The 22,083-nt window shown below is 36.9% G+C and overlaps 2 protein-coding genes across 4 annotated transcripts; both read left to right on the plus strand.

Moving 5' to 3' along the window:
* The first annotated feature begins 3,905 nt into the window (after window positions 1–3,905).
* On the plus strand, window positions 3,906–20,960 carry LOC133286379 (uncharacterized). 3 transcript variants are annotated; one of them, XM_061483784.1, is made up of 10 exons: window positions 3,906–3,992; window positions 9,313–9,439; window positions 10,279–10,428; window positions 11,382–11,596; window positions 11,848–11,918; window positions 12,020–12,182; window positions 19,131–19,302; window positions 19,806–19,964; window positions 20,413–20,501; window positions 20,686–20,960. In XM_061483784.1, the coding sequence occupies exons 1-10, from the start codon at window positions 3,969–3,971 to the stop codon at window positions 20,779–20,781; spliced, it is 1,266 nt and encodes a 421-aa protein (XP_061339768.1). In that variant the 5' UTR covers window positions 3,906–3,968; the 3' UTR covers window positions 20,782–20,960. The 3 variants fall into 3 exon arrangements, 2 of the variants coding, with proteins under 2 accessions (XP_061339768.1, XP_061339766.1); XM_061483782.1 differs by lacking the exon at window positions 3,906–3,992 and having other exon boundaries at window positions 8,988–9,439; XR_009748120.1 differs by lacking the exons at window positions 3,906–3,992; window positions 20,686–20,960 and having other exon boundaries at window positions 8,988–9,439; window positions 19,861–19,964; window positions 20,413–20,491.
* LOC133286380 (poly(A)-specific ribonuclease PARN-like) lies at window positions 5,123–5,987 on the plus strand. Its single transcript, XM_061483785.1, has one exon. The coding sequence runs from the start codon at window positions 5,282–5,284 to the stop codon at window positions 5,975–5,977; it is 696 nt and encodes a 231-aa protein (XP_061339769.1). The 5' UTR covers window positions 5,123–5,281; the 3' UTR covers window positions 5,978–5,987.
* Window positions 20,961–22,083: the final 1,123 nt, after the last annotated feature.

Genomic DNA, 22,083 nt, shown 5'->3' on the forward strand with positions numbered 1-22,083 from the left:
TTCCTCTCGGAGCACCACCGTCGTCTCTCTTAGTAGAATAGGTCTGGATCCCTAATTCTGTCATAAGGATCCTATTTATAAGCCTCTTTTCTCTTTTCCAAAAATACCCATAGGACAATACGGTATTATTTTCCCGCAACCCGGCGCCAGTTGGCGCCGGTTTGGCGTCATCCCGTGCGGTGCTACTGTCCAATTTATAAAAACCGGTAAAGCTTCCTCGTAACTTGGCGCCATTTTCTTCACAAAGTTGGCGCCACTTTTCTTCTTTTTGGGTGCCACTTGGCGTGACAATTTTCTTCACTTTGGGCGCCTGTTGGCGCCATGAATTGGCCATGGATTTGGCGCCAATTTGGCGCCACTAGGCGCCATGGTTCTGTGACATTTTTGCTTTTCCAGAATCCGGCGCCGGTTGGCGCCATAGTGGCGCCAGTTAGCGCCACTTGCAAAGTACCGCTATGAAATCCGGAAACTGGCGCGGGTTGGCATCATAGTGGCCCCAGTTGGTGCCATGTTGCTGGAAATTGTACTGTGGTACACCATGTGGAGTCGCGTCAACAGGCTTTTTATAATTTTCACTTCTTTTTCCTGTAAAAGCACAACCAATAGGTGAGAAGTATCATTAAAATAGAAGAATCAATATAATAAGCAAATATATATTTAAATTGCTCTGTTATTACTCAATTCTTATAATTTCCAGCTTGGAAAATCACACTCGCCAGAGGCACATCAACGAGAACTGGCACTAAGCCAAATTCTGTATGAATTCATGGATGAATTTTAAGTTTGATAATATAGTTATATTGTTGGTTTTGACTTTTTTGAATTTCCGAGATTAAAAAGACATGGGATTATTTCCTCAGATTGCCCAGATTACAACCGTTATATTGTCTATAAGATTCTGTTCGAAGTGGTTCTAGTGATTGTATTTGGATAGATTTTTTTTTTTTTTTTGTAAATTATTTGGATAGATTTTGACTATTAAATACAGTTACCAATTGAATACATAAGAGGTCTGCGCAGGTATAAGATTGTACAGATCATAATAATTAGAAAAGGAATTATACGATGCAATACATAAGGATAAGTTAAAAGAAAAAGTTAAGTTACTTAGTTATGCGGATAACGATGATACTTTTATAGGTTTAAGTCTTCCACTTAAGCATTTACTTATGCTGCGTTTCTTTATCATATGCATGTTAACTAATCGGTCGCGAACCAGTATTACAGCCTATGACATGTTTTCTAAATAGCCTTTTTTTGAAGCATGAGACAATTATATTTGACTATATATAATAGGCTGAGTTTGACCTGATGTAGGCCAAGTCGATGACCACTGTTAGGCCGACTGACCCATTTATACCCCTACCAATAGTAATAGTAAAAGAATTTTATATGATAATAATATATAAATAAAGGGAGACGTGTTTGTCTTTTTGAATGACACAACTTGTGTCATTTTACTCTCACAAAGAGGTGGGACTCACACTTTTATTTATTTTTGTCCACTCTCATCCTCCATGATTTATCTCTTTCTCTCACTTAAAATGACACAACTTTATATCATTTAAAATGACACATATTTTTTCATAAACAAAGAGCTTTTTGTTTGTCATGATGGAAGAAGGGTCCTCTCACAAACATATAGTTGTAGGTCTATTAAAAAAAAAAAAAAAAATTGTTACACTGTTATCAAAGGGTCAACATGACTCAATTTTTTTCAGCAACATTATTCTTACTTTTCCCGTAAACAAATTTAGTTAGGTATATATTTTATGGGGGAAAGTTATACTTACAACCTATTTTTGTTTATAACATTTTACAATCATATCTTAACTGTTGATTTTCGTCAATCAACGATTATCATTCATTGCAAATTAAATATTAATTAATGAGTTTGATTTGTGAAAATAATAATCATTGATTGAAAAAAATCAACGGTTAATATATAGTTGTAAAAAGATTATAAACAAAAAATAGGTTGTAACTTGTAAGCATAACTTTTTCCATATTTTATATTCTTCTTATTATAATTAATTTATTTAAAAAAAAAAGGGTCACATGGGTAAGATCCGACCCGCCAAGTCCTCGAGGTTTATCAGTGATTTTGAAAGAAGAAAACCAGAAGCAGAAACGCCGTTGCCATGGCTTCACTGTTTCGGTTACTTTTGCTGAAGCAGAGGCGTTCCTTCTGCACCAAAGTGTCCTCTTCGAAATGGAGGGTGAAGCAGGTCACAAACTCCAACTTCCATGAATCCTTGGGCGACATAAAGACTCACATCTCCACCTCCGACTTCGTCGCCATATCCATGGAGAAGACAGGCTCTTCCTCCGCGCAGTCGTGGCACCGCGTCCTTCCCTTCGACACGGCGGAAACCGCTTACTTCAAGGCCAGGCGCTCCGCCGAACGCTTCCAGCTCCTCCAGTTCGCAGTCTGCCCGTTTTCCGTTACGGACTCTAACAACCTCGTTGCTCACCCGTAAGTACCTGTCGCTATTCTTATTAGAAGGAAATGAGTGGTTATTATTGTCGCCTCTTGCAGATGGAAGATAAGATTGGATACTATAGACCCATACAATAGGTTAATTAAAACCCTTCCTCGGATAGCAAGAACTTTATAGTACTTTATAGTACCAGTGTGTGTGTGTGTGTTTTTTTTTTTTTTGAAGAAAAGTGTGTGTGTGTGTGTGTTTTGAAGAAAAGGGGCAAAAGATGTGTGTGTGTGTGTGTTTTGAAGAAAAAGGGGCAAAAGATGTGTGTGTGTGTGTGTGTGTGTGTGTTTTGAAGAAAAGGGGCAAAAGATGAAGTGTGTGTGTGTGTGTTTTGAAGAAAAGGGGAAAAAGATGAAGTATTTGGGTACGGTGCAGGTATAATTTCCTATTGTTTCCAAGGGATGAGCTGAAGATGGGGATGCCTTCTTACAGTTTTTCGTGCCAGACTTCGTATTTGGCGTCCATGGCTCGCCAAGGTTTTGATTTCAATTCTTGCATATATGATGGTGAGGTTTTGTTGCAATTCATTATGTTTTTGTTCTCTTATTTTGGGTATTTAATGGGCCTGCAAAATGTTTTTCTCATTTGAGGGTAATTTTAATGACATTTAGCTTTAATGGTTTTAGGATTTGGTAACGGTTTTGTTTTTTGTGCAGTGTAAAATAATTATCGCTAGGAATTTGGATATGGGGTGGGTTTTTTTTTTTTTTTTACATTTTTAGGTTTAGTTTAGATTGTGTTTTGTTGTTTGTGGGTAGTTTGGTTTCTGCAAATGCAATGCTTTCTTTTGCACCGTGCTTGAACTGTTGAATTGTTGAGAAAATTCTACATATATTCTCTTCCTGTTTCTTAGATCCTTGTATTTGTTTAAGTTTACATTTTAATTTACCAAGCCGAAAAACGAAAAAAGAAAAAACTTTGTCCATGTGTTTTCTTTTGTTGCTTGTGTCTAGTATGGATACTTTGGAGAAAGGTATTGTGTTTGTTTGTGGACTGTGTCTGTGCTGCATTTTTTACCATGTCAATATCCGTGCTTCTTAAGTTGCTTATATGAGTTGTAAAAAATAAATTGGAATTTTCTTCTGTCTTTTCAGGTATATGTAAGGCAAGGTGAATGAGTACTAATTGGAAGTTGGAAATTCTGTTGAAATGATTCAAAAAAATTGTGTTAACATTATATTAATTTATTATCCTTTCTTCCCCGGGTTTTAGTTATTGTTAATTCACCCAAACAGATAGTGTCTTCAACTGCATACCAGAATGTATACAAAATCTGTTGAATTTGTAAATATAGAAAAATTATGCTATTCTGTTTGATATGAATTTAGGATCTATGGTTCTGTTACTTATTTTGATATCCGAAGTCCTAACAACCTGTGGCCCATTTCAATTTGTGTGACAGGCATATCATATCTGTCCAGAGCACAAGAGTCGGTAGCTAAAATTCGTCTCGGGACTGCTTCCCCTTCTCTTCGTGTGATGAAATCTTCTTCACCCTCTACTGTTGCTGATACAGTTTTTGTTGAGAGGATTAGATCACGGATTAAACATTGGAGAAAAACATGTAAAAACTCTGGCACAAGCACTAGCAAAGATGGTAAGAAAATCTTTAGCAGATTCTTTGTACAATAAGGTTTTTCTTGGGTCCGTCTTTTGTTCTTTAACTCTCATTTTGTGCAGAAGAACTTATCAACTCCCTTAGGAATATTGTCCTGGGAAGTGAACAGTTTAGATCAAGACCTTGTTTGACTATAGATGTTTGTAGTGAACATCAAGTGCAGCTAATTCTGGAGGTATAATGAACTAATGAAGTCTTGATTGTTCTAATTTGAATGATACAAGCTTGATCACTTCACTATTGGTATAACTGAATGAATCATTTTCCTTTTTATTTTGTACTTTGGTGTGTCTGTATGTAGATGTTGGTAGACTTCTGGGATGACCTTCTTCCTTTGCTAATCCCTGCAAAGGGTGGGGCCACTCAGGCTGTGCGAATTGTTTTGGCAAATTCAAAAGAAGATAAGGATTTGATGGAGGTAATGAGAAACTTCTGCTCTTTGCTTGTTCCTCGTAAGGTTTTTCTTTGGAAATAATTATGGTTTTACACTGCAGAAAGAGCTTCAAAGTTTTGAAGACGAGGAGAACAAGAAAATTCGTGGATTTCGAGAGGTGATCGATTTGATTTCTGCTTCACAGAAACCTGTTATCTCCCACAATTACCTTAATGGTGTATCTCTTAAATGGATATTTCTCAACTTAGTTCTAGTATACTGACCTGGTCCACTTTCTTCTTTTTATTAACCTTTTATCGGTTTGTGCAGATTGTACATTTATTCATTCAAAATTCATTGGACCGCTTCCACCTGAAGTAGATGAATTTGTGAGCTCCTTGTGCATGGTTTTTCCCAAGGTACTTGACGTGAATTATTTGATGAAGGAAATTAGAACCATGAGAAAAGTGACCAACTTACCTAGTGCTATATCCTACTTGAATCATCATTTCTTTGCACCTGTTGACATGGAAATTCCTGACCGAGGTAAGTCACTCCACTTCTTGATGTCCGCAACCTTTAAGTCTCACATGCAAAATACAAAAGCATGCTTATTAGATGTTTCATGCATTTTACCTTGTTAAATTTGTGGAAAGTTTCATGATCAGAGAGTCCTTTACAACTTACATGCTTAGTTTGTCAGTATGTAGAGGCATGCCGAATTTTGGTTTTATTCCTTTAAGAATCACTTTAAACAAAAAATAAAATAAAATAGAAAAGGTTAGTTTTAGTTTTAATTTCATGACTGACAGCTCAGTCTTTTCTTTTCATTTTTGGGTTCATACAGCTACAGTAAATGAAGGCAAGATTCATGGACTTAATGCATTAAGGCTATGCTATTTATTTATGAAGCTCTGCTCTATATTGAAAATTTCCCCGAATGTTACTGAATCTGGCAATAAGCATATGGCCCCTGAGCTTCAATACTTCACCAATGTATTCCATCCATGCTCGGCTAATATTCAAGAGTCATTTAATGGGGATGTCAGTGTGTGGACCAATAATGCAAGAAAAGTCAGTTGTGAACATTTGGTTTTCTTATGGGGATTCAAACTTGGGATGACAGCTGGCATGCTGAAGAGCGTACTTCGCGCATCCCATGACATATTTTCAGGAGAGTTTGATGTTAAATTGGTGGATAAGAGTTGTGCCATTGTTGTTTTCTGGCAACCCGGGTTATCAAAAGATTTTCTAGATGTAATGAACAGTGAAGAAATTAGCGGAGGCTTAAAGGAGTTAGTATCAGAAGGCCTGAGGGTAACCTGTTATGAGACCTACAAGACAATGTGTAGGCTAGGTTTGTGGGAGATGGATCTTGCAGAGTCCTTAGAAAGAGTTATGGAGAGTTCTCCATGTGATATTGAGATTAACTGTGGAAGAAAATCTTCTGAGACTCATTGGTATAATGACAATGTAATTAACTTAGATGATCTTTAATGTTGTCGTTAACCCATTATTGAAAGTTAGTGCTCTCATTCACTGATTGCAAGGAACAAGGCATTTTTTGATGTGGTGCTGAACTTGTCTTTGGACGAGATACTTAATCATTGATCAAACTCGCAGTTACAATCTCGTTACAGAGAAAATGTATTGGCTGTATAATGTAATGCGGTATCATGAGGAGAGGAGAAAATGCTATTTTGTCGAAAAGAGTAGGTATAAAGTGAGTCATGAGTGTACTAAAAAAAAAAGGTTAGTCATGAAAACCATTTCTATTTGTATAACTCGCTTAAGTTGATGAATTTGAGTTAAACTTATATCATTGACGTTACCTTTTCTTTTTTAAAATAAAAACAATGGTGCTTGTTTTGTGCCAATCTATATGCAACAGCTGTCAGTTCAAACAAAAAAAAAATTAAATTAAATCCTAAATGAAATTTTCATAATATTAGTGATATCAAACTAACCATCAAATAAATATTTTTGGTCATTTCATAATACTAATTTCACTCCAATAAATATAAAAAATTGGACAATCTTTTATGTCAAAATGTATCATTCAATAATCCAATTAATGTAATAATCTTTCAAAGGTAAAGTTAGAGTCCCACGAATCTTCGGATAAAATCAGATTTTACTATAATATTTCTTGTTCTTGTGTCATATTTAAAGACAATCATCTGACCTAGGTCAACTGAGTTCCATGTGGTGATGACATTTAGATATAGTAAAATTGGTAAATTCGTTCCAACCTGCTAAAAAGAGGGCTGAGTTGAAAATATCAACTCATCATGTTTCGAGACAGGTTGGGCGGTTAATTCGCTTAAAAAATAAAATATTAAAAAATATATTTAAATATATTAATATTTTATTTCTAATATATAATATCTAAATATTTCTCAAGTTTTAAAAGCATCAAGTTAAAGACAAAAGAGTAATTTAAACCAATAATTTAAAGACAAAAATTAAACATTATTATACAAATTATATCTTAAGATTAATTAATAATTTGCAAGAGAAAAGACGAGAGCAGATCAGTGTATAATTGCAAGAGGAAAGCCCAATAGAGTTTAGTTTAATAGAGTGCTGTGCTCATTTCAAAATTTCTGCTTTGTTATTGCCATCATCCGGTAACTATGTAAATAATAACATCAAATATGTAAATATTTGCAAATGAACACATCATTGCATCATGTAACTCTAATTTCATAAGCATTAGTTTAATTTGTATAGATACTAGCATTTAAATTGAAAAACAAGTTTAAGTTTCTTTCATTTTTTGTGTTAATCTCTTTTTCTATCGAATCAAAAGTGAATAAAAAATAACCTTTGCGGTAAAACAATAATGTTATGGCCCTAAAATAAAATATTTTGTCTCACATAATAATCATTCATATAGATCAATCAAGTCATAATCTAATATTTAATATATATTTTAAAAAAATTACATGCGAGTTGCCCCGCCCCCTGGTCTTGTTTTAATGTGTTATGCATATAGGCGAGTTGAAATATACAACCTAACCCATTTTGCTATATATGAGATCCATTATCGATCCGAATAAAGTACAGGTCCAATAATTAGAGATCCAGGAAGGGCCCAAAGGCGTGACGGTCATAACGGTACGAAACCCGCCGGGTTGTTTTTACCCATCACCTGATGACAATTAAGTAACGCAAGTTGTACTGTGTTCATCCAAAATGGTTTATAAACTGATATCTTTCTTATGTACTGGTCGATGTGGAACCTCCTCAACCTTCAAACCAAGCTCGCACTGTCAAATCTTCATTAAAGAGAAAATGGGTGTCGAAAATTTGTGAGCCACGCACCAAAACCAGAATCTGGTTCAAGACACAGCTGCATATGATGTCTCATTCCATGAAATTAATTGCATTCCATGAGTCAAACACTCTTGAATTTGAATTCTTAAGTGAGGATTTCAGGTTCAGTAGAATTTGACGCTCCTCAGATTTGACACTATTTAGTAGTGAGAAGAATGAGAGGAGAAGAAGAAGAAGTGGATAAAGAACTCACCGGGAAGCAAAGGCGACGAACATGTTTTTGGAGAGTGCAGCAGAAAAAGAAAAATAATGAGATAGTTTTTATTTGGGTCTTATCGCGTTAAGTAGTAACATAGAAGACAAAGAAAGTGGCGTTCATTGGAGCAACAATGCTGACCTTTGGACTCACCTAAGATGTGGATGCAAATGACGTCAGAAATGTTTACTTTGGATGATCAATGCATGATGTTTTAACCATTTTGGGAAGATAATGAAGAACGGGTAACTGTTTCGTGGAATAAACATTAATATTTATCCATCTTCAATTGATATACTTCATTTTATATTTGTTTAATTTAAAATTAATCACTATTCAAATTTTTTGTACACGACTTGTTTGAGGAAATGTGAAAAGCACCATGAGTTGTTAATATGAATAATATATTTATATAAATTTATTATATATTATTTTAAAATCCGGTTGAACCTGGTTAAATCCGGTTGAACCACTGACCCAATACCTCAACCGAGTCAATGATCGGTCCGAATTTTAAAACAAATGCCCACAAAGAACAACACATAGCATACTATAAATATAGAAGGTACAAGCCCAGGTATATACATCTCTTCATTTCAAACATTATACACCTTGCATTGATACTGACTTAAACATCGAAATCACCACCCCAATCACCCCAGTCACTTTCATTGTGCTAGAGTTACAACATAAACACTTCAAGGAAAATTCATTTCCACCATCACGTAGATTATCTTGCAAGAAGCCTTGAGGCCCGCAACTTTCAACCGTGTGTAATATAGCTCATCTTATTTTGGATCGGACTCATCAACTACCTCACCTTTTAATATTCTTTTGTTTAAATAATAATAATAATAATAATGCAACATTATTTAATTAGACTCCAAAAAGAGATGCCATCGCCATGTGTTATGGCGGACTGTCACGAACATGATTTATTTTCAATAACAAAACCGAAACTATTTTCGAGGATTCCTAAAAAGAATCCATTGACCAACTTGCTCTTCCTCGTCTCTGTAGGAAGGAACCGAAAAAATCAAAACAAGTTTGATTGAAAAGCACTAGTAGTAAGGAACACACTGTGATGGCTTCACACTCTACATTCTTCCGCAACCCCACCCTTCACAGCCACAACATCACTCACCCTCATGCTTTTTCCTCTCATTACACCTTTATTGGCTCTTCATTTTCCCGGAAATCACTTTCCTGGAAAATCCCCGCCAGTAGGAACCAACTGGGTCAGCTCTCTGGGTTTAGTCCCACATCTTCTTCTTCTTCTTCTTCTTCTTCTCAAGAGTTTGATGTTGTGATAGTCGGGGCTGGCATCATCGGGTTAACCATCGCTCGCCAGTTTCTGATGGGTTCGGACCTATCAGTCGCCATAGTTGATAAGGGTGTCCCTTGTTCTGGTGCCACTGGTGCAGGTAACCCATTTTTTCTAAGATTTCAATCATACCCCTTTTATTTGTCTCTTCTTATATGTATGTTCTGTTTTCTTCAGTAAATTTTTTGAATTGCTGCAGCTCTAGTTTTAGTGTGTTACTTGAATTGATGGGTGTGTTTTACTTTGTGGTTTTATATTTCTCTAACACGACTCTTCAAACTAGAGCCCACAAGACTTTAAGGAGGACAATATAAGGATTCAATTACCTGTGCTAAGAAACTCCACAATACTTAATTATTTTTTATTAATAGGAAGGGGCGGTGAGTATCGAACATATGACCGCTTTGTCACACCAGCTCTGATATCATATAAAACACCAATTCAATCTAAAAGTTTAAGTTAATATGGTAGAGCTACATTAATGGTTTTATATTTCCGTAACAAATGTGTTTTGTAATATTTTCTTCTTTGAATAAGGCAATGAAATGATCATTTTTTATTTCTTTGAAAATGTGTGTTTCAATTATTTTTTATAATAATAATTTGTTCAACACCTAGCATAGACAGTTTTTCTTATCAAATACTCAGGTAGTAGAATATTGGCCTACTTTGCTTTTTCATAGCATGGAATGTGGGTTGACATTGTTAGCTTCTGTTTATCACTGGGAAGATACTGTGAGTTATTTTCATTCATGTCTCTTTAGATTGTATGTTATGGTTTTTTATCATATTTTTATTTTTATGGCTACTCAAGGTAAGGTGTGAGATTTCCAATTTTTCTCCTTTATATTATTGTAGAATGAAAAAATATTTTTATGCTGAATTTTGATTAACTGTAGGATCTCTTCTCCTTTGTTTTGGAATTTGAGCTGGTTCCAGGGCAGGGATATCTGTGGATGGCGCACAAAACACCTGGAAGTGGAACATGGGATCTTACATGGAGAAGTCATCAACTTTGGAAGATGCTGGCAGAAAGCCTAAAAGAGCAAGGCTTGAATCCTTTGGTGGAGTTGGGTTGGAAAAAAACTGGTATAATTGCTATAGCTTTCTACAAATTTCTCATTGTTTGTACTGCAATTTCGAAGGGAGGCAAATCAATAAAGTGTCTTGCATGCTGCATATAAAAGTTTCATCTTTTAATTGTGAGCCATCAAAGCAGATGCAAGGTGCAAGGGCAGCTCTAGGAGTGGGGTCAGCAAAATGAAGTTTCTGGTTGCGTTATAGTTTAAAACTTCAATTGTTATATGAAATTGCTTAATCACGTTATATAGAACCCCGCTCTACAAACAAAAAACACAAAAATATATTTAGTTTTTTTAGGAAGTGTTTATATGTCTTCTTCTCTTTTTTTTTACAGTACGCATGGCACTTTGGTGCCAAGAAATTTATGCTGGGGACATGTTCAATGCTATTCCCTCTCCAAACCAGAAGATCCTCTGGCTATGAGGAGGAACTAAATGGTGTGCCTTGCACCTGGGGTGTGCCTTTAGCATCTATCCTTTGGTGCCATGATGCTATAAGTCTTAAAAAAGTTTCTGCAAGCACTTTTTTTTTTTACGTCTGAGAACAATAGATAGAAAGATAAAGACTGAGTTCTTTAAGAAGAGAGTTGACTTGAAGTTTTTATATATATATATTTTTTAATATAGAATAAAACAACTGATAAGTTACATCATGCTGCTTTCTAAATTTGAAATGTAGATCTGCCTGTGTATTTATTTGGTTGAAGGGAAAAATTGAAATATAATAAATATAAGTAGTAGCATATTGAAGTTATTATATCTATCATATTGTGAATTTTAGATGCTAATTGGTTGCTATGGGTTATCCTGAAGCAGTTAAGGTGTGTCTGACCTTTTCAGTCTTCCATAAGGTGTTATGTGCACAATTTGCAAGTGGGATTGTATTTATGATCATGAAAGTTTTAGGCTTCTTCTCTCCAATGATTAAAATCATGATATGAAATGTCTTCTGATCTTCAGGAAGCCTATTAGTTGGTAGAACTCATGCAAAGTCAGACATGCTAAAGGGGAGGGTGAGACAGCTTAGTGAGGCTGGGTTGAATGCCGAGTACCTATGTAGCAGTGATTTGTTTAAACAAGAACCTGATCTGTTGGTGGACAAAGACAGTGCAGCTGCATTTCTACCGGATGACTGCCAATTGGATGCTCATCGTACTGTTGCATATATTGAAAAGGTTCTGTATTCTTGGTTATTTTATTTTATTTTATTATTATTATTTTTTTTGGTTTCGCAACCGGTTTATCAATTACCCAACTAATCCGATTCGAGCACTGTCGGACCCATATTGAGGGCAACTCTCTGTAGACCATTTTTTCCCTTCCCAGGGCTTGCTCAATTTTTCTTTGCATGTCTTTTACTTGCTGTAAGTAATTATCAATATTTACATTTTTCTTTCAACTAAAAACTTGCCACTGTGATTTGTAGGCTAACATGAATTTTGCATCAAAAGGCAGATACGCAGAATTTTATGATGACCCAGTGAAATGTTTCATCAGGTTTAATTTTCTTTCTCTTTCTGTTGCACTATCGGCGGCACTGAAGGCAAGATGGTAGTTAAGCAAATATTGTTGAGTAAATGCTTTCATTTTGTGCTCAGGTCGGATAGCAATGGAGAGGTTAAAGCTGTTCAGACTTTCAAGAATACATTATACAGCAAGAAGGCAATAATAGTTGCAGCTGGTTGTTGGACTGGTTGTTTGATGCAGGATTTGTTTAGAAATTGGGGGATGGAGTTACATGTTCCTGTAAGGCCCAGAAAGGTGAGTCTATATGCAGCTTGAAATTGTTGGAAATCGACAATCACACAGAATCGAGAAAACAAAAAAGGAGATAAGAGTAGAGAGATTGACACGATGATTTACCCTGGTTCACCCAATATAGGCTACGTCCAGCTTGTCTGTACTATATTCACCTCACCGCCACTCGTTACAAGTCTCTCGGTTTACAAGGCAAATATAAATAGGATTACAAGAAACCCTAACAGCAGCTATTCATGGGCCCAAACCCAAACTGCTAAGAAAATTACAATAGAAACAGAGGCCTAAACATTACCTAGCCTCTACGGGCCTTTCTGCTGACCCCGACAATTAGGGCCAACATCATCATGTGAAGTATGAGCCATACCCAACATTCTCCCACTTGGTGAATGCTTCACATGTTTCTTCAATCCCAAAGCATCTGTACACCATTCAAACTTCTCCGAAGTCACTGCCTTGGTCAGAAAATCAGCATTGTTGACCTTTGTGTCAACCTTCTCCAGCAATACAACCTTGTCTTCAATCTTCTCTCTGATGAAGTGGTACTGTATGCCGATATGCTTGGTCCTCGCATGGAAACCTGGGTTCTTAGCCAAGAAAATGGCGCTCTGACTGTCACACCCAACGATCATCTCTCCTTGTGCAAAGCCAAGCTCTTTGCACAACCTCCGTAACCAAATAGCTTCCTTAACAGCATGTGTCAAGGCCATGTACTCAGCCTCTGTAGAAGATAAAGCAACAGTGCTCTGCCTCTTACTCATCCAACTGATAGCTCCGCCAAATGAAGAAACAACATATCCACTTGTAGATCTTCTACTATCAATGTCACCTCCCCAATCAGCATCCACAAAGCATCTCAGCTCTAACAATGTCTGTCCCCTTGAGCCCTTCACGCCTTCATAGCATAACCCAAGGTCAGACGTACCACGAAGATAGCGGAACACACGCTTCACAGCCGTCCAATGCTCATTTCCTGGCTTGGACATATACCTGCTCAATACTCCCACTGCTTGAGCAATATCAGGTCGAGTACAAATCATGGCATACATCAGACTCCCTACTGCGCTAGCATAAGGAACTGACGCCATCTCTTCTTTTTCTTCTTCAGTCTTGGGACACCGGTCAGCCGATAACTTAGAACCAGTAGACATGGGAGTCAACACAGGCTTGCAGTCAGTCATCTTGAATTTCTTCAGAACATCTTCTATGTACTTCTGCTGACTTAACCATAATCTTCGTTTGTCACGCTCCCTCTTAATCTGCATACCCAAGATCACATTTGCAGCGCCTAGATCTTTCATTTCAAACTGCTTTGCTAGCAGTCCTTTAACAGTGCTGATCATTTTCAAACTGTTTCCAACGAGTAACATGTCGTCAACATACAAAGTTAGAATAACAAAGTCACCTTCTAACCTTTTCACATAAACACAGTGATCAGCATCACAACGGTCAAAGCCAAGCTTCAGCACATAAGTGTCGAACTTCATGTACCACATCCTTGGGGACTGCTTCAGGCCATACAGAGATTTATTCAGCTTGCAGACTAGCTCCTCTTTGCCTCTTGCAATGAACCCCTCTGGTTGCTTCATGAAAATAACCTCCTCCAAATCACCATGAAGAAAAGCTGTCTTCACATCCAGCTGCTCCACCTCTAGGTCATATGCAGCTGCTACAGACAAAACCAGTCTTATGGAATTTAACTTTGCAACAGGTGAAAATACCTCACCATAATCAACCCCTTATGTCTGTGAATATCCCTTTGCAACCAATCGAGCCTTGTAGCGTTCAATCTCCCCATTGGCACCAACCTTCTTCTTGAACACCCACTTGCAACCAATTGCTTTTTGGTCTGCAGGTAGATTCACCAAACTCCAAGTTTGGTTTTTCATCAGAGACTTCATCTCTTCTTTCATAGCTTCCTCCCACTGTTTGGCATCCTCCGAGCTCCTCGCATGTTTTACAGTGCTCGGATCATCACCTGTAATACTAAATGCACAAACATCATCACTAGCACACATGATATAATTTTCAGGTGTATACCTCTCAGATGGTCTTCTTTCCCTCGTGGATCTCCTCAGCACTGGTGCTTCAACCTCAGCCTCAGTTTCAGAAAATTCATCCTCTACCTCATTATATTCAGCAGCTTTAGAATTCAAATTTTCCAATTCAACCTGTGAGTTTATTGTATCCTCTTTCAAACCCACATCCAACTGCACTGTCTGTGACTTTTCAGGAGCTTCAGGAAAAATCTGATTCAACTTAGATTCTCTGAATACAACGTCTCTGCTGTAAGTTACACTTCTAGTATCCGGATTCCACAACTTATAACCTTTGACGCCATTCTTGTACCCAATAAAGATACACTTTTCAGATTTACTGTCAAGCTTGTTTCTTTTCTCCTTGGGTACGTGCATATAAGCTTCACAGCCAAACACTCTGATATGAGATACGTCTGGCCTTTTTTTAAACAGTGCTTCATACGGAGTCTTCTCCTTCAAAGCTGATGTAGGAGATCTGTTCTTCAGATAACAAGCAGTAGCCACTGCCTCTGCCCAAAACTCAGTTGCCAAGCCTGCACCGCTCAGCATACTCCGTGCTTTCTCCATTAGAGATCGATTCAACCTCCCTGCCACCCCATTCTGTTGAGGTGAGTAGGGCGTAGTCTTCTGTCTTACAATCCCATTGCTCGCACAAAACTGGTCAAATTTTGTTGAACAGAACTCCCCTCCATTGTCAGTTCTCAGCACCTTGATTTTTTGATCAAATTGATTTTCCACCAAAGCCTTGAACTCGCAGAATTTATCGAACACTTCATCCTTGCTGCGCAAGAAATATAACCACACATATCTTGAAAAATCATCAGTAAAAGAAACATAATACCTTGATTTTCCATGTGATGCTACAGGTGTGGGGCCAAACACGTCGCTGTGTATCAAGTCCAGAACCCCCTCAGCTCTTCCTCCTATGGAATCAAAAGATACCCGATTTTGCTTCCCTTGCAGGCAATGCTCGCAAAATCCAAACCCCATAGAGCAGCTCGGAATTCCATCCACCAACTTCTTTGATGTTAGAGTCTCCAGACCTTTTCCTCCAATATGCCCCAACCTCCTATGCCATAACATAGCAGTGTCCTCCTCCGCCTGTTCTGAAACATAGCTTTCACCACTGAATACTGTGCTACCCAGCAGTTTCCACAATTTACCATGACGCTCTCCTCTTGCAATAACCAAAGCTCCTCGAGTCAGCTTGCAAGAATACTTGTCACTGCTAAAATTAATACCAGCATCTGCCATACTACCAACGGAGATCAGATTTCTGGTAAGCCCCGGAATATGCATCGCACCCGGCAGATTCTTGACTGTCCCGTCACTCATCTTCAGCTTTACCTTGCCACGCCCCACAATTGCATGAGTCGTGTCATCTCCCATTCTAACTGTACCGCCAGAATACGATTCATAGGTGCAGAACCACTCCCTATGAGGTGTCATATGAAACGATGCTCCAGTGTCAATAATCCAATCATTACAGTCATTATGACTGTCAAACGCCATGTACAGGTCCCCTGTACTATCATCATCATCCTTCTTTGTACCCGAAGCAGACGGTTGTGAATCATCCCGCTTCTCAGGACCTACACTTTTACTTCTGCAATTCCTTCTCAGATGTCCAACCTTTTTGCACCTCCAGCACCTCATTTCAGATTTATCAGATTTATCACGGGACTTTGATCGTCCCCTCGATCTTCCTCTGTGACCAGACTTTGATTTGTCATCACTCCTCCCTCTAGCAACCAGAGCCTCATTGTTGGTACCTTCAGAACCTACCTTTCTCATCTCCTCAGACAATAAGGCAGCAACAACCGTCTCAAACGACAGTTTATTAACACTAGTACCAATTGACACAATGATGTGCTCCCAAGAGTTGGGCAGTGAACTCAATAAGGTGCAAGCTTTGTCTTCCTCGTCCAGGTTAATGTCTATAGACGAAAGTTGTGCACAAATAGTATTAAATTCATTTAAATGAGCAGAGAAAGAATCACCTTCGCTCATCCGCAGATTATACAGCCTCCTTCGCAGGAACAGCTTGTTCACGAGTGACTTGCTCTGATAGAGACTTCCCAGCTTCGTCCAGAGATCCTTCGCGGTCTTCTCAGAAGTTACGTTCACCAGAACGTTATCAGCCAGGCATAACCAGATCAGGTTTCGCGCCTTTCGATCGTCTCTGGTCCACGCCTTCAACTCCTTCGACTCGCCATCACCTGACGTTTCTTCACCGACGGGTTTTGTTGGTACGGACGGCTTATCATCTTCGATCACGTACCACACGTCCCTGTCAACGAGCAGAGCCTCCGTCTTCAGCTTCCATAACTCGAACCCTTTTCCTCCGAACTTTTCAACCTCGACCCGTGATTGGCCAGTCGACATCCTCTCCAGATCAATTTCGCAGTTTTATCTATGCCAAGAAAAAACCCTAAATCGCGAAACCCCAATCTGTCACAGGAACCCTGGTCGCAGAACCAAAGCTCTTGATACCAATTGTTGGAAATCGACAATCACACAGAATCGAGAAAACAAAAAAGGAGATAAGAGTAGAGAGATTGACAAGATGATTTACCCTGGTTCACCCAATATAGGCTACGTCCAGCTTGTCTGTACTATATTCACCTCACCGCCACTCGTTACAAGTCTCTCGGTTTACAAGGCAAATATAAATAGGATTACAAGAAACCCTAACAGCAGCTATTCATGGGCCCAAGCCCAAACTGCTAAGAAAATTACAATAGAAACAGAGGCCTAAACATTACCTAGCCTCTACGGGCCTTTCTGCTGACCCCGACAATTAGGGCCAACATCATCATGTGAAGTATGAGCCATACCCAACAGAAATGACCTAATCTTGCATGTCTTAGAATTGCTTCATAGTTTTACCAAATATTGTCATTTACCATGCACTATGGTACATTTTACCGCGTAAATGGAAATGAAGTTGTGACAGTTATGGAATTTTCTTAGCTGTACACTTTGATTTATGGGTTGTGCCAAATGAGGGCAATAAAATACAGAAGCCTTCTGTCTCAGTCTCATAGTGTCTCTTCTTAAAAAAAGTTCTAACAAGAACGAAGATTTTTAAAATCTATTCAGTGTATGCTTAGCGACATTGTAGTATTTTTCCTAAAGGACCCAAAATTTCCTCTCTAAACAATCCATTCAGTTTCTTGCTTGAAAATGTAATAAATTCTGGCATATTTGTTTTGCATCATTGTCTGATATTTCCTTTCATTTCAAGCCCCTATTCTTAACTTCAGGTTTCAATTTAGTACCTGAATTTTTGGGTGTGCTGCTTCCATTTTTGTCCTTATAAATTTTAAAATAAATTTGGTGCAGTCCCTCGATGTCGGCATTTGTAATCTATCATCAAATTAATGATGCCACACTTTTGTTAACTTTTTCTCTCAAATGCAGACAAGAAACCTGCTTACCTTGAGCATTTTTGTTGATTATGATGCCAGTTTTTTATGGCTTCTTGTTTCTGTGATTCCATAAATGTGCCAAGCTATGCCTGGGCAAGAAATGAGTTGGGGGGGTTATAGTGGGAGTAGGTGAAAGAGCCATGTGGAAGCATATCATTTTCTCATGCCAACATGAGTGAGTATAGTGTTTTGGCCATGTTTTGTATGATTGATGAATTGTAAAACACCTCAATTTTTGAATGTTTAGAAAGGTATTAAAATCTATAAAGTAGGAAAAATAAAAGTGAAATACAAAATAAGAAATGGAAAAAGGAAATTATTGATAATTATCATGGTCGATTGATTTCTGGATTGTAATTAGCCCTACTTTTGTTTGAACAAATTTGACTCAGGTTGATGCTTTATTATATTGCTGATCATATTAAAAAACTTTACTGTGTAGGCTTGACTTCTTTCTGCTGTTTTTGATTTTCAAATGGAAGAATTCGTTTTAGAATATCCCACAACTCAAACTAGTGGTGAAGTGAGTAGCGTTGATGTTACATGCCCATGAGAAAAGCACCTGTATCTTTTGCACATGCTGATAAGATTGGATGGTCCAATTACTCGAATGCACGCCTACTTTTTTAAGCTTGTAAATTCTGTTTTCCTTATTCCATAGAAGAAGTATTGCCCATCCCTTCCATAATTTGCTTTTAATAGTTGTTGTAAAGAATCATTTCAACCCAAAAGGTTGAGTTATGAAATGAAGGTCACATTAATGATTTTATATTATATTTCTCTAATACACTCCCTCACACTAGAGGTTATTGCGCTTGAATGGTGGACAATGTATAAGTCCATCTACCTGTGCTAAAAAACTCTACAATATTTAATTATTTATTAATAAATGAGGGATAGTGAGTTTCGAACTCGTGACCACTTGATTAGAGGCTCAAATACCATATCAAGAATCATTTCAACCCAAAAGCTTACGTTGTCATGTTGAATTGATTCTTGATAGTAACAGTTGTCTTCATCAGCCATTGACCGATTATGACTTCAAAAAAAATTTAGTGCTATATTTGGCACAAGACAACATGAAGGATGGAGTAGAATTATGTGTCATGTCATATAACGATGAAGTTTCTCTTTAAGATTGTACTAGAATTAAATATTTAATGCAGTGATGGATTTAAATTTTGAGCCTTAGGTTTATTTATTTTCATATTTTGAGTGTTAGTATGTCATAGCATATTTGGGATATTGAGTAAATGACTTTTGACTCTTAGGCATTGTGACAAAAAGCAAGAGCACCCTAGTCTCTCATGGAATAGTAGCCTGTGCAAACAAATGTTCTTCTGGTTGATCATGCATGGTACTGTCATATCTCGAGTAAAATTCCTTTAAAATGCATAGAATGATTTAAGCTGATCAAGTTTTTTTGTTGTTTGATTGAGCCCTATATTCCTTTTATACTTCTTTTTCTGTTTGGTGTGAAGGGTCACCTACTAGAGCTTCAGAATATCAATTTCCTTCAGCTGAACCATGGCCTGATGGAGGCAGGTTATATTGACCATCCAACAGTTTCTGGTTTAGAATCCTCCGATCATGGACGAAACTTATCTGTTTCAATGACAGCAACTGTAGATGCAGCTGGGAATCTTCTTTTTGGTCAGCTTCTTTTCTATGGTCTATATAAATATCTCCAATGGAGAAGCTTATTTTGTCAATCTGTATGTCGGTGATTGCATATGTTACTTTTTTAAGTTTTTAAAGGATTTCCTAACAAACAAGTGTAAGTGGCAGTCATCCAATCACTTGTTTTCCTCTTTATTAGATGCTCATGGTTTCATTTGTTTATATAAAATGGCGTTTATTTATTGTTATATTTCTATTATATATATATATATATATATATATATATATATATATTTATTGGGGGGTGAGGGTTGTGGGGGAATAATATATTGTCCTTATTAAATTGTTCAGACGTGCAATTGGGTTGAATTGTTATCTTTTTGCCTCAACTTGACTCTATTTTCATATCCTTCATCAATTGATAAATTAAAATAGATTAATGTGGATGCATATGCTTCTAATACTGGTCTTGAATTTTGACATTCTTTTTGTTTATTTTTGTGGTAAAATAACCAAAATCTTATCAACTATCAAAGGGAGTAGCCGTGAATTTGTTGGGTTCAGCACTGATTTGGACGAGTTTGTTGTCAGTTATATATGGAAGCGGGTTGGAGAATTCTTTCCCAAATTGAAAATGCTTTCCCTTTCAGATTTAAGTGCAAGAAGAAAAGTCAGAATAGGATTACGACCTTACAGTGAGTCACAATATCTCTTTGCAATCTTATGCAGCTTAACTGTTTATATTTTATTTACACGAAGGATCAACTAACACAGTAAAAGTAACAAATTTATATCCGTTATTAGCCGTTGGTCGTACTTGCATTCAACGGCTATAATTTATTAGTCATGATGTGAGCCGTCAAATGCAAGAAGGATCAATGGCTAATATAGGTTGTATCATTTGTTATCCTTACATCAGTGTAAGTTAATCCTCCCCTTTTATTTACATTTCCAAAATCTGTCTACATAATATGTTATGGGAGGTTATACTTATCACACCTTTTTTCCTTACAACTATTTTTGTTATCATTGACATCAAGTGAGAATCATTGATTTGATATTAAACTAACAATTGTAAAAAGTTATAAGTATGACACCCCTCTAATGTATTATATTTGACTTGCATAATGTTTACTCTGTCAGTGCCTGATGGGAAGCCAATGATTGGGCCTGTGCCTAGCTTGTCAAATGTGTACCTTGCAGCTGGACATGAAGGTGGTGGGCTTTCAATGGTGAGTTATCAGAGACTCCTAATTTTAGATTTAAAATAAATAAATAAATAATTTAAATAACGTTGCCTATTTAAACTAAAACTGTAGTTAGCATGCTCTCTGAATATACATTGTATCAAGGAAATGCAATTGTTTTTGAACTAAAGGTAATTGAGGAATTTTCTGATTCTGGAGAAATTTCCAGGCTTTGGGGACTGCTGAAATGGTCGTTGATATGGTGTTGGGCTGTCCAGGAAAAGTTGATAGCAAACCTTTTGCTGTGAATCGAGTTCTTGATTAAATGCGTGCCACTCATGAGAATTATAAGTCACTACTTGGATTACAAAATAATTTAGTTCTGATTGAGTAATGTCACTGGTGAAGTTTCTATTTCTAGTGACTCCTTTTTTCATTAAAATTGTTCACCATGTAGCCATCTTCCCTTTTTGTTTTGTCTGACATTAAATCTCTCTCTCTCTCTCTCTCTCTCTTTTTAATAATAATCGTATGAAAGAATTGCTAGAAAAGACTTATTCTTGGTACTTGTAACGATTTATTATCTGCTGTGCTATTCTTTTGTCATTCTTATGTGAATATTATTTTGCATTTTTTTTGGGTAAAACTAATCTATGTTGTATAAGATGTATATCTCATGTTGTGAAACAAAATCAAGGTGGGTTTCATCTTTATTTTTTTTCTTTTTTATTTTTTAGTGGGTCTCATCTTGATTTTTTTTCTTTTTAATTTTTAGTGGATCTCATCTTGATTTTATTTCACAACATGAGATACACTGTCTTATGCAACATAAGATTAGTTTTAACTTTTTTTTTTTTTAGTACAACTATTTTGCATTTTTACATTAGATCCATTCTACTGGCACAAGGTATCACCCCTCCCTCTACCTTTTTGTTCAACTATTTTGAAACCATATTTTTATGTAGATCCATAGATGTACTGAGAGGAAATGCAACACAGTGCCACTAGGATGCAGTGTATTGTACATTGTAGCATAAGATTTGGTTTGAGTTAAAGGACAGGAAAACTGCTAAAACATGTTACTATGTCAGCGAGTCCAAATCAACGAGTCAACCCTCACCAACTTAATATAAGCTACACTTTGCTCATTTAACTCGATGAACTTGAGTTTAAAAAATTAAAATAAAATTGGAGCAAGAGTAATATCCTTTTATGAGAGGGAAAAATAAATATTGACTGTTAAAAATAATGCATTTATAGCAAAATTTAAACCAAAATCCAGTGACCTTTAAATGATGATTAGATTTTAACTAATGCTTAGCTCAAATTTAAAGTGAAGAAGAAGCTCTTATTACTGTAACAAAAAAATTAAAATAATTAAACAGTTGGTAGATAACTGAGTTCTTTAAGCATGTTGACAGGAGTTTAATTCCTAAACGTGTGTATGAAAAATTCTTTGTTGGGAGAGGTTTATTCACCTAATATGATCTCCTGTCTTGAAAGAATTAATCTTCAGCTGTCGGTTAGAGGATACATTGGGAAACCAACAAAAAAAAAAAAGAATTTAAAATAAAGCTGCAAGCTATATCAAAAGGCTTGGTTAATTTTCTACCAAACTAGGACCAAG

Source organism: Gastrolobium bilobum, unplaced genomic scaffold, assembly GCF_033153095.1.
Source record: "Gastrolobium bilobum isolate Gb01-03AN ecotype WA unplaced genomic scaffold, APGP_CSIRO_Gbil_v1 utg44499, whole genome shotgun sequence".
In the NCBI taxonomy this organism is placed as follows: domain Eukaryota; kingdom Viridiplantae; phylum Streptophyta; class Magnoliopsida; order Fabales; family Fabaceae; genus Gastrolobium; species Gastrolobium bilobum.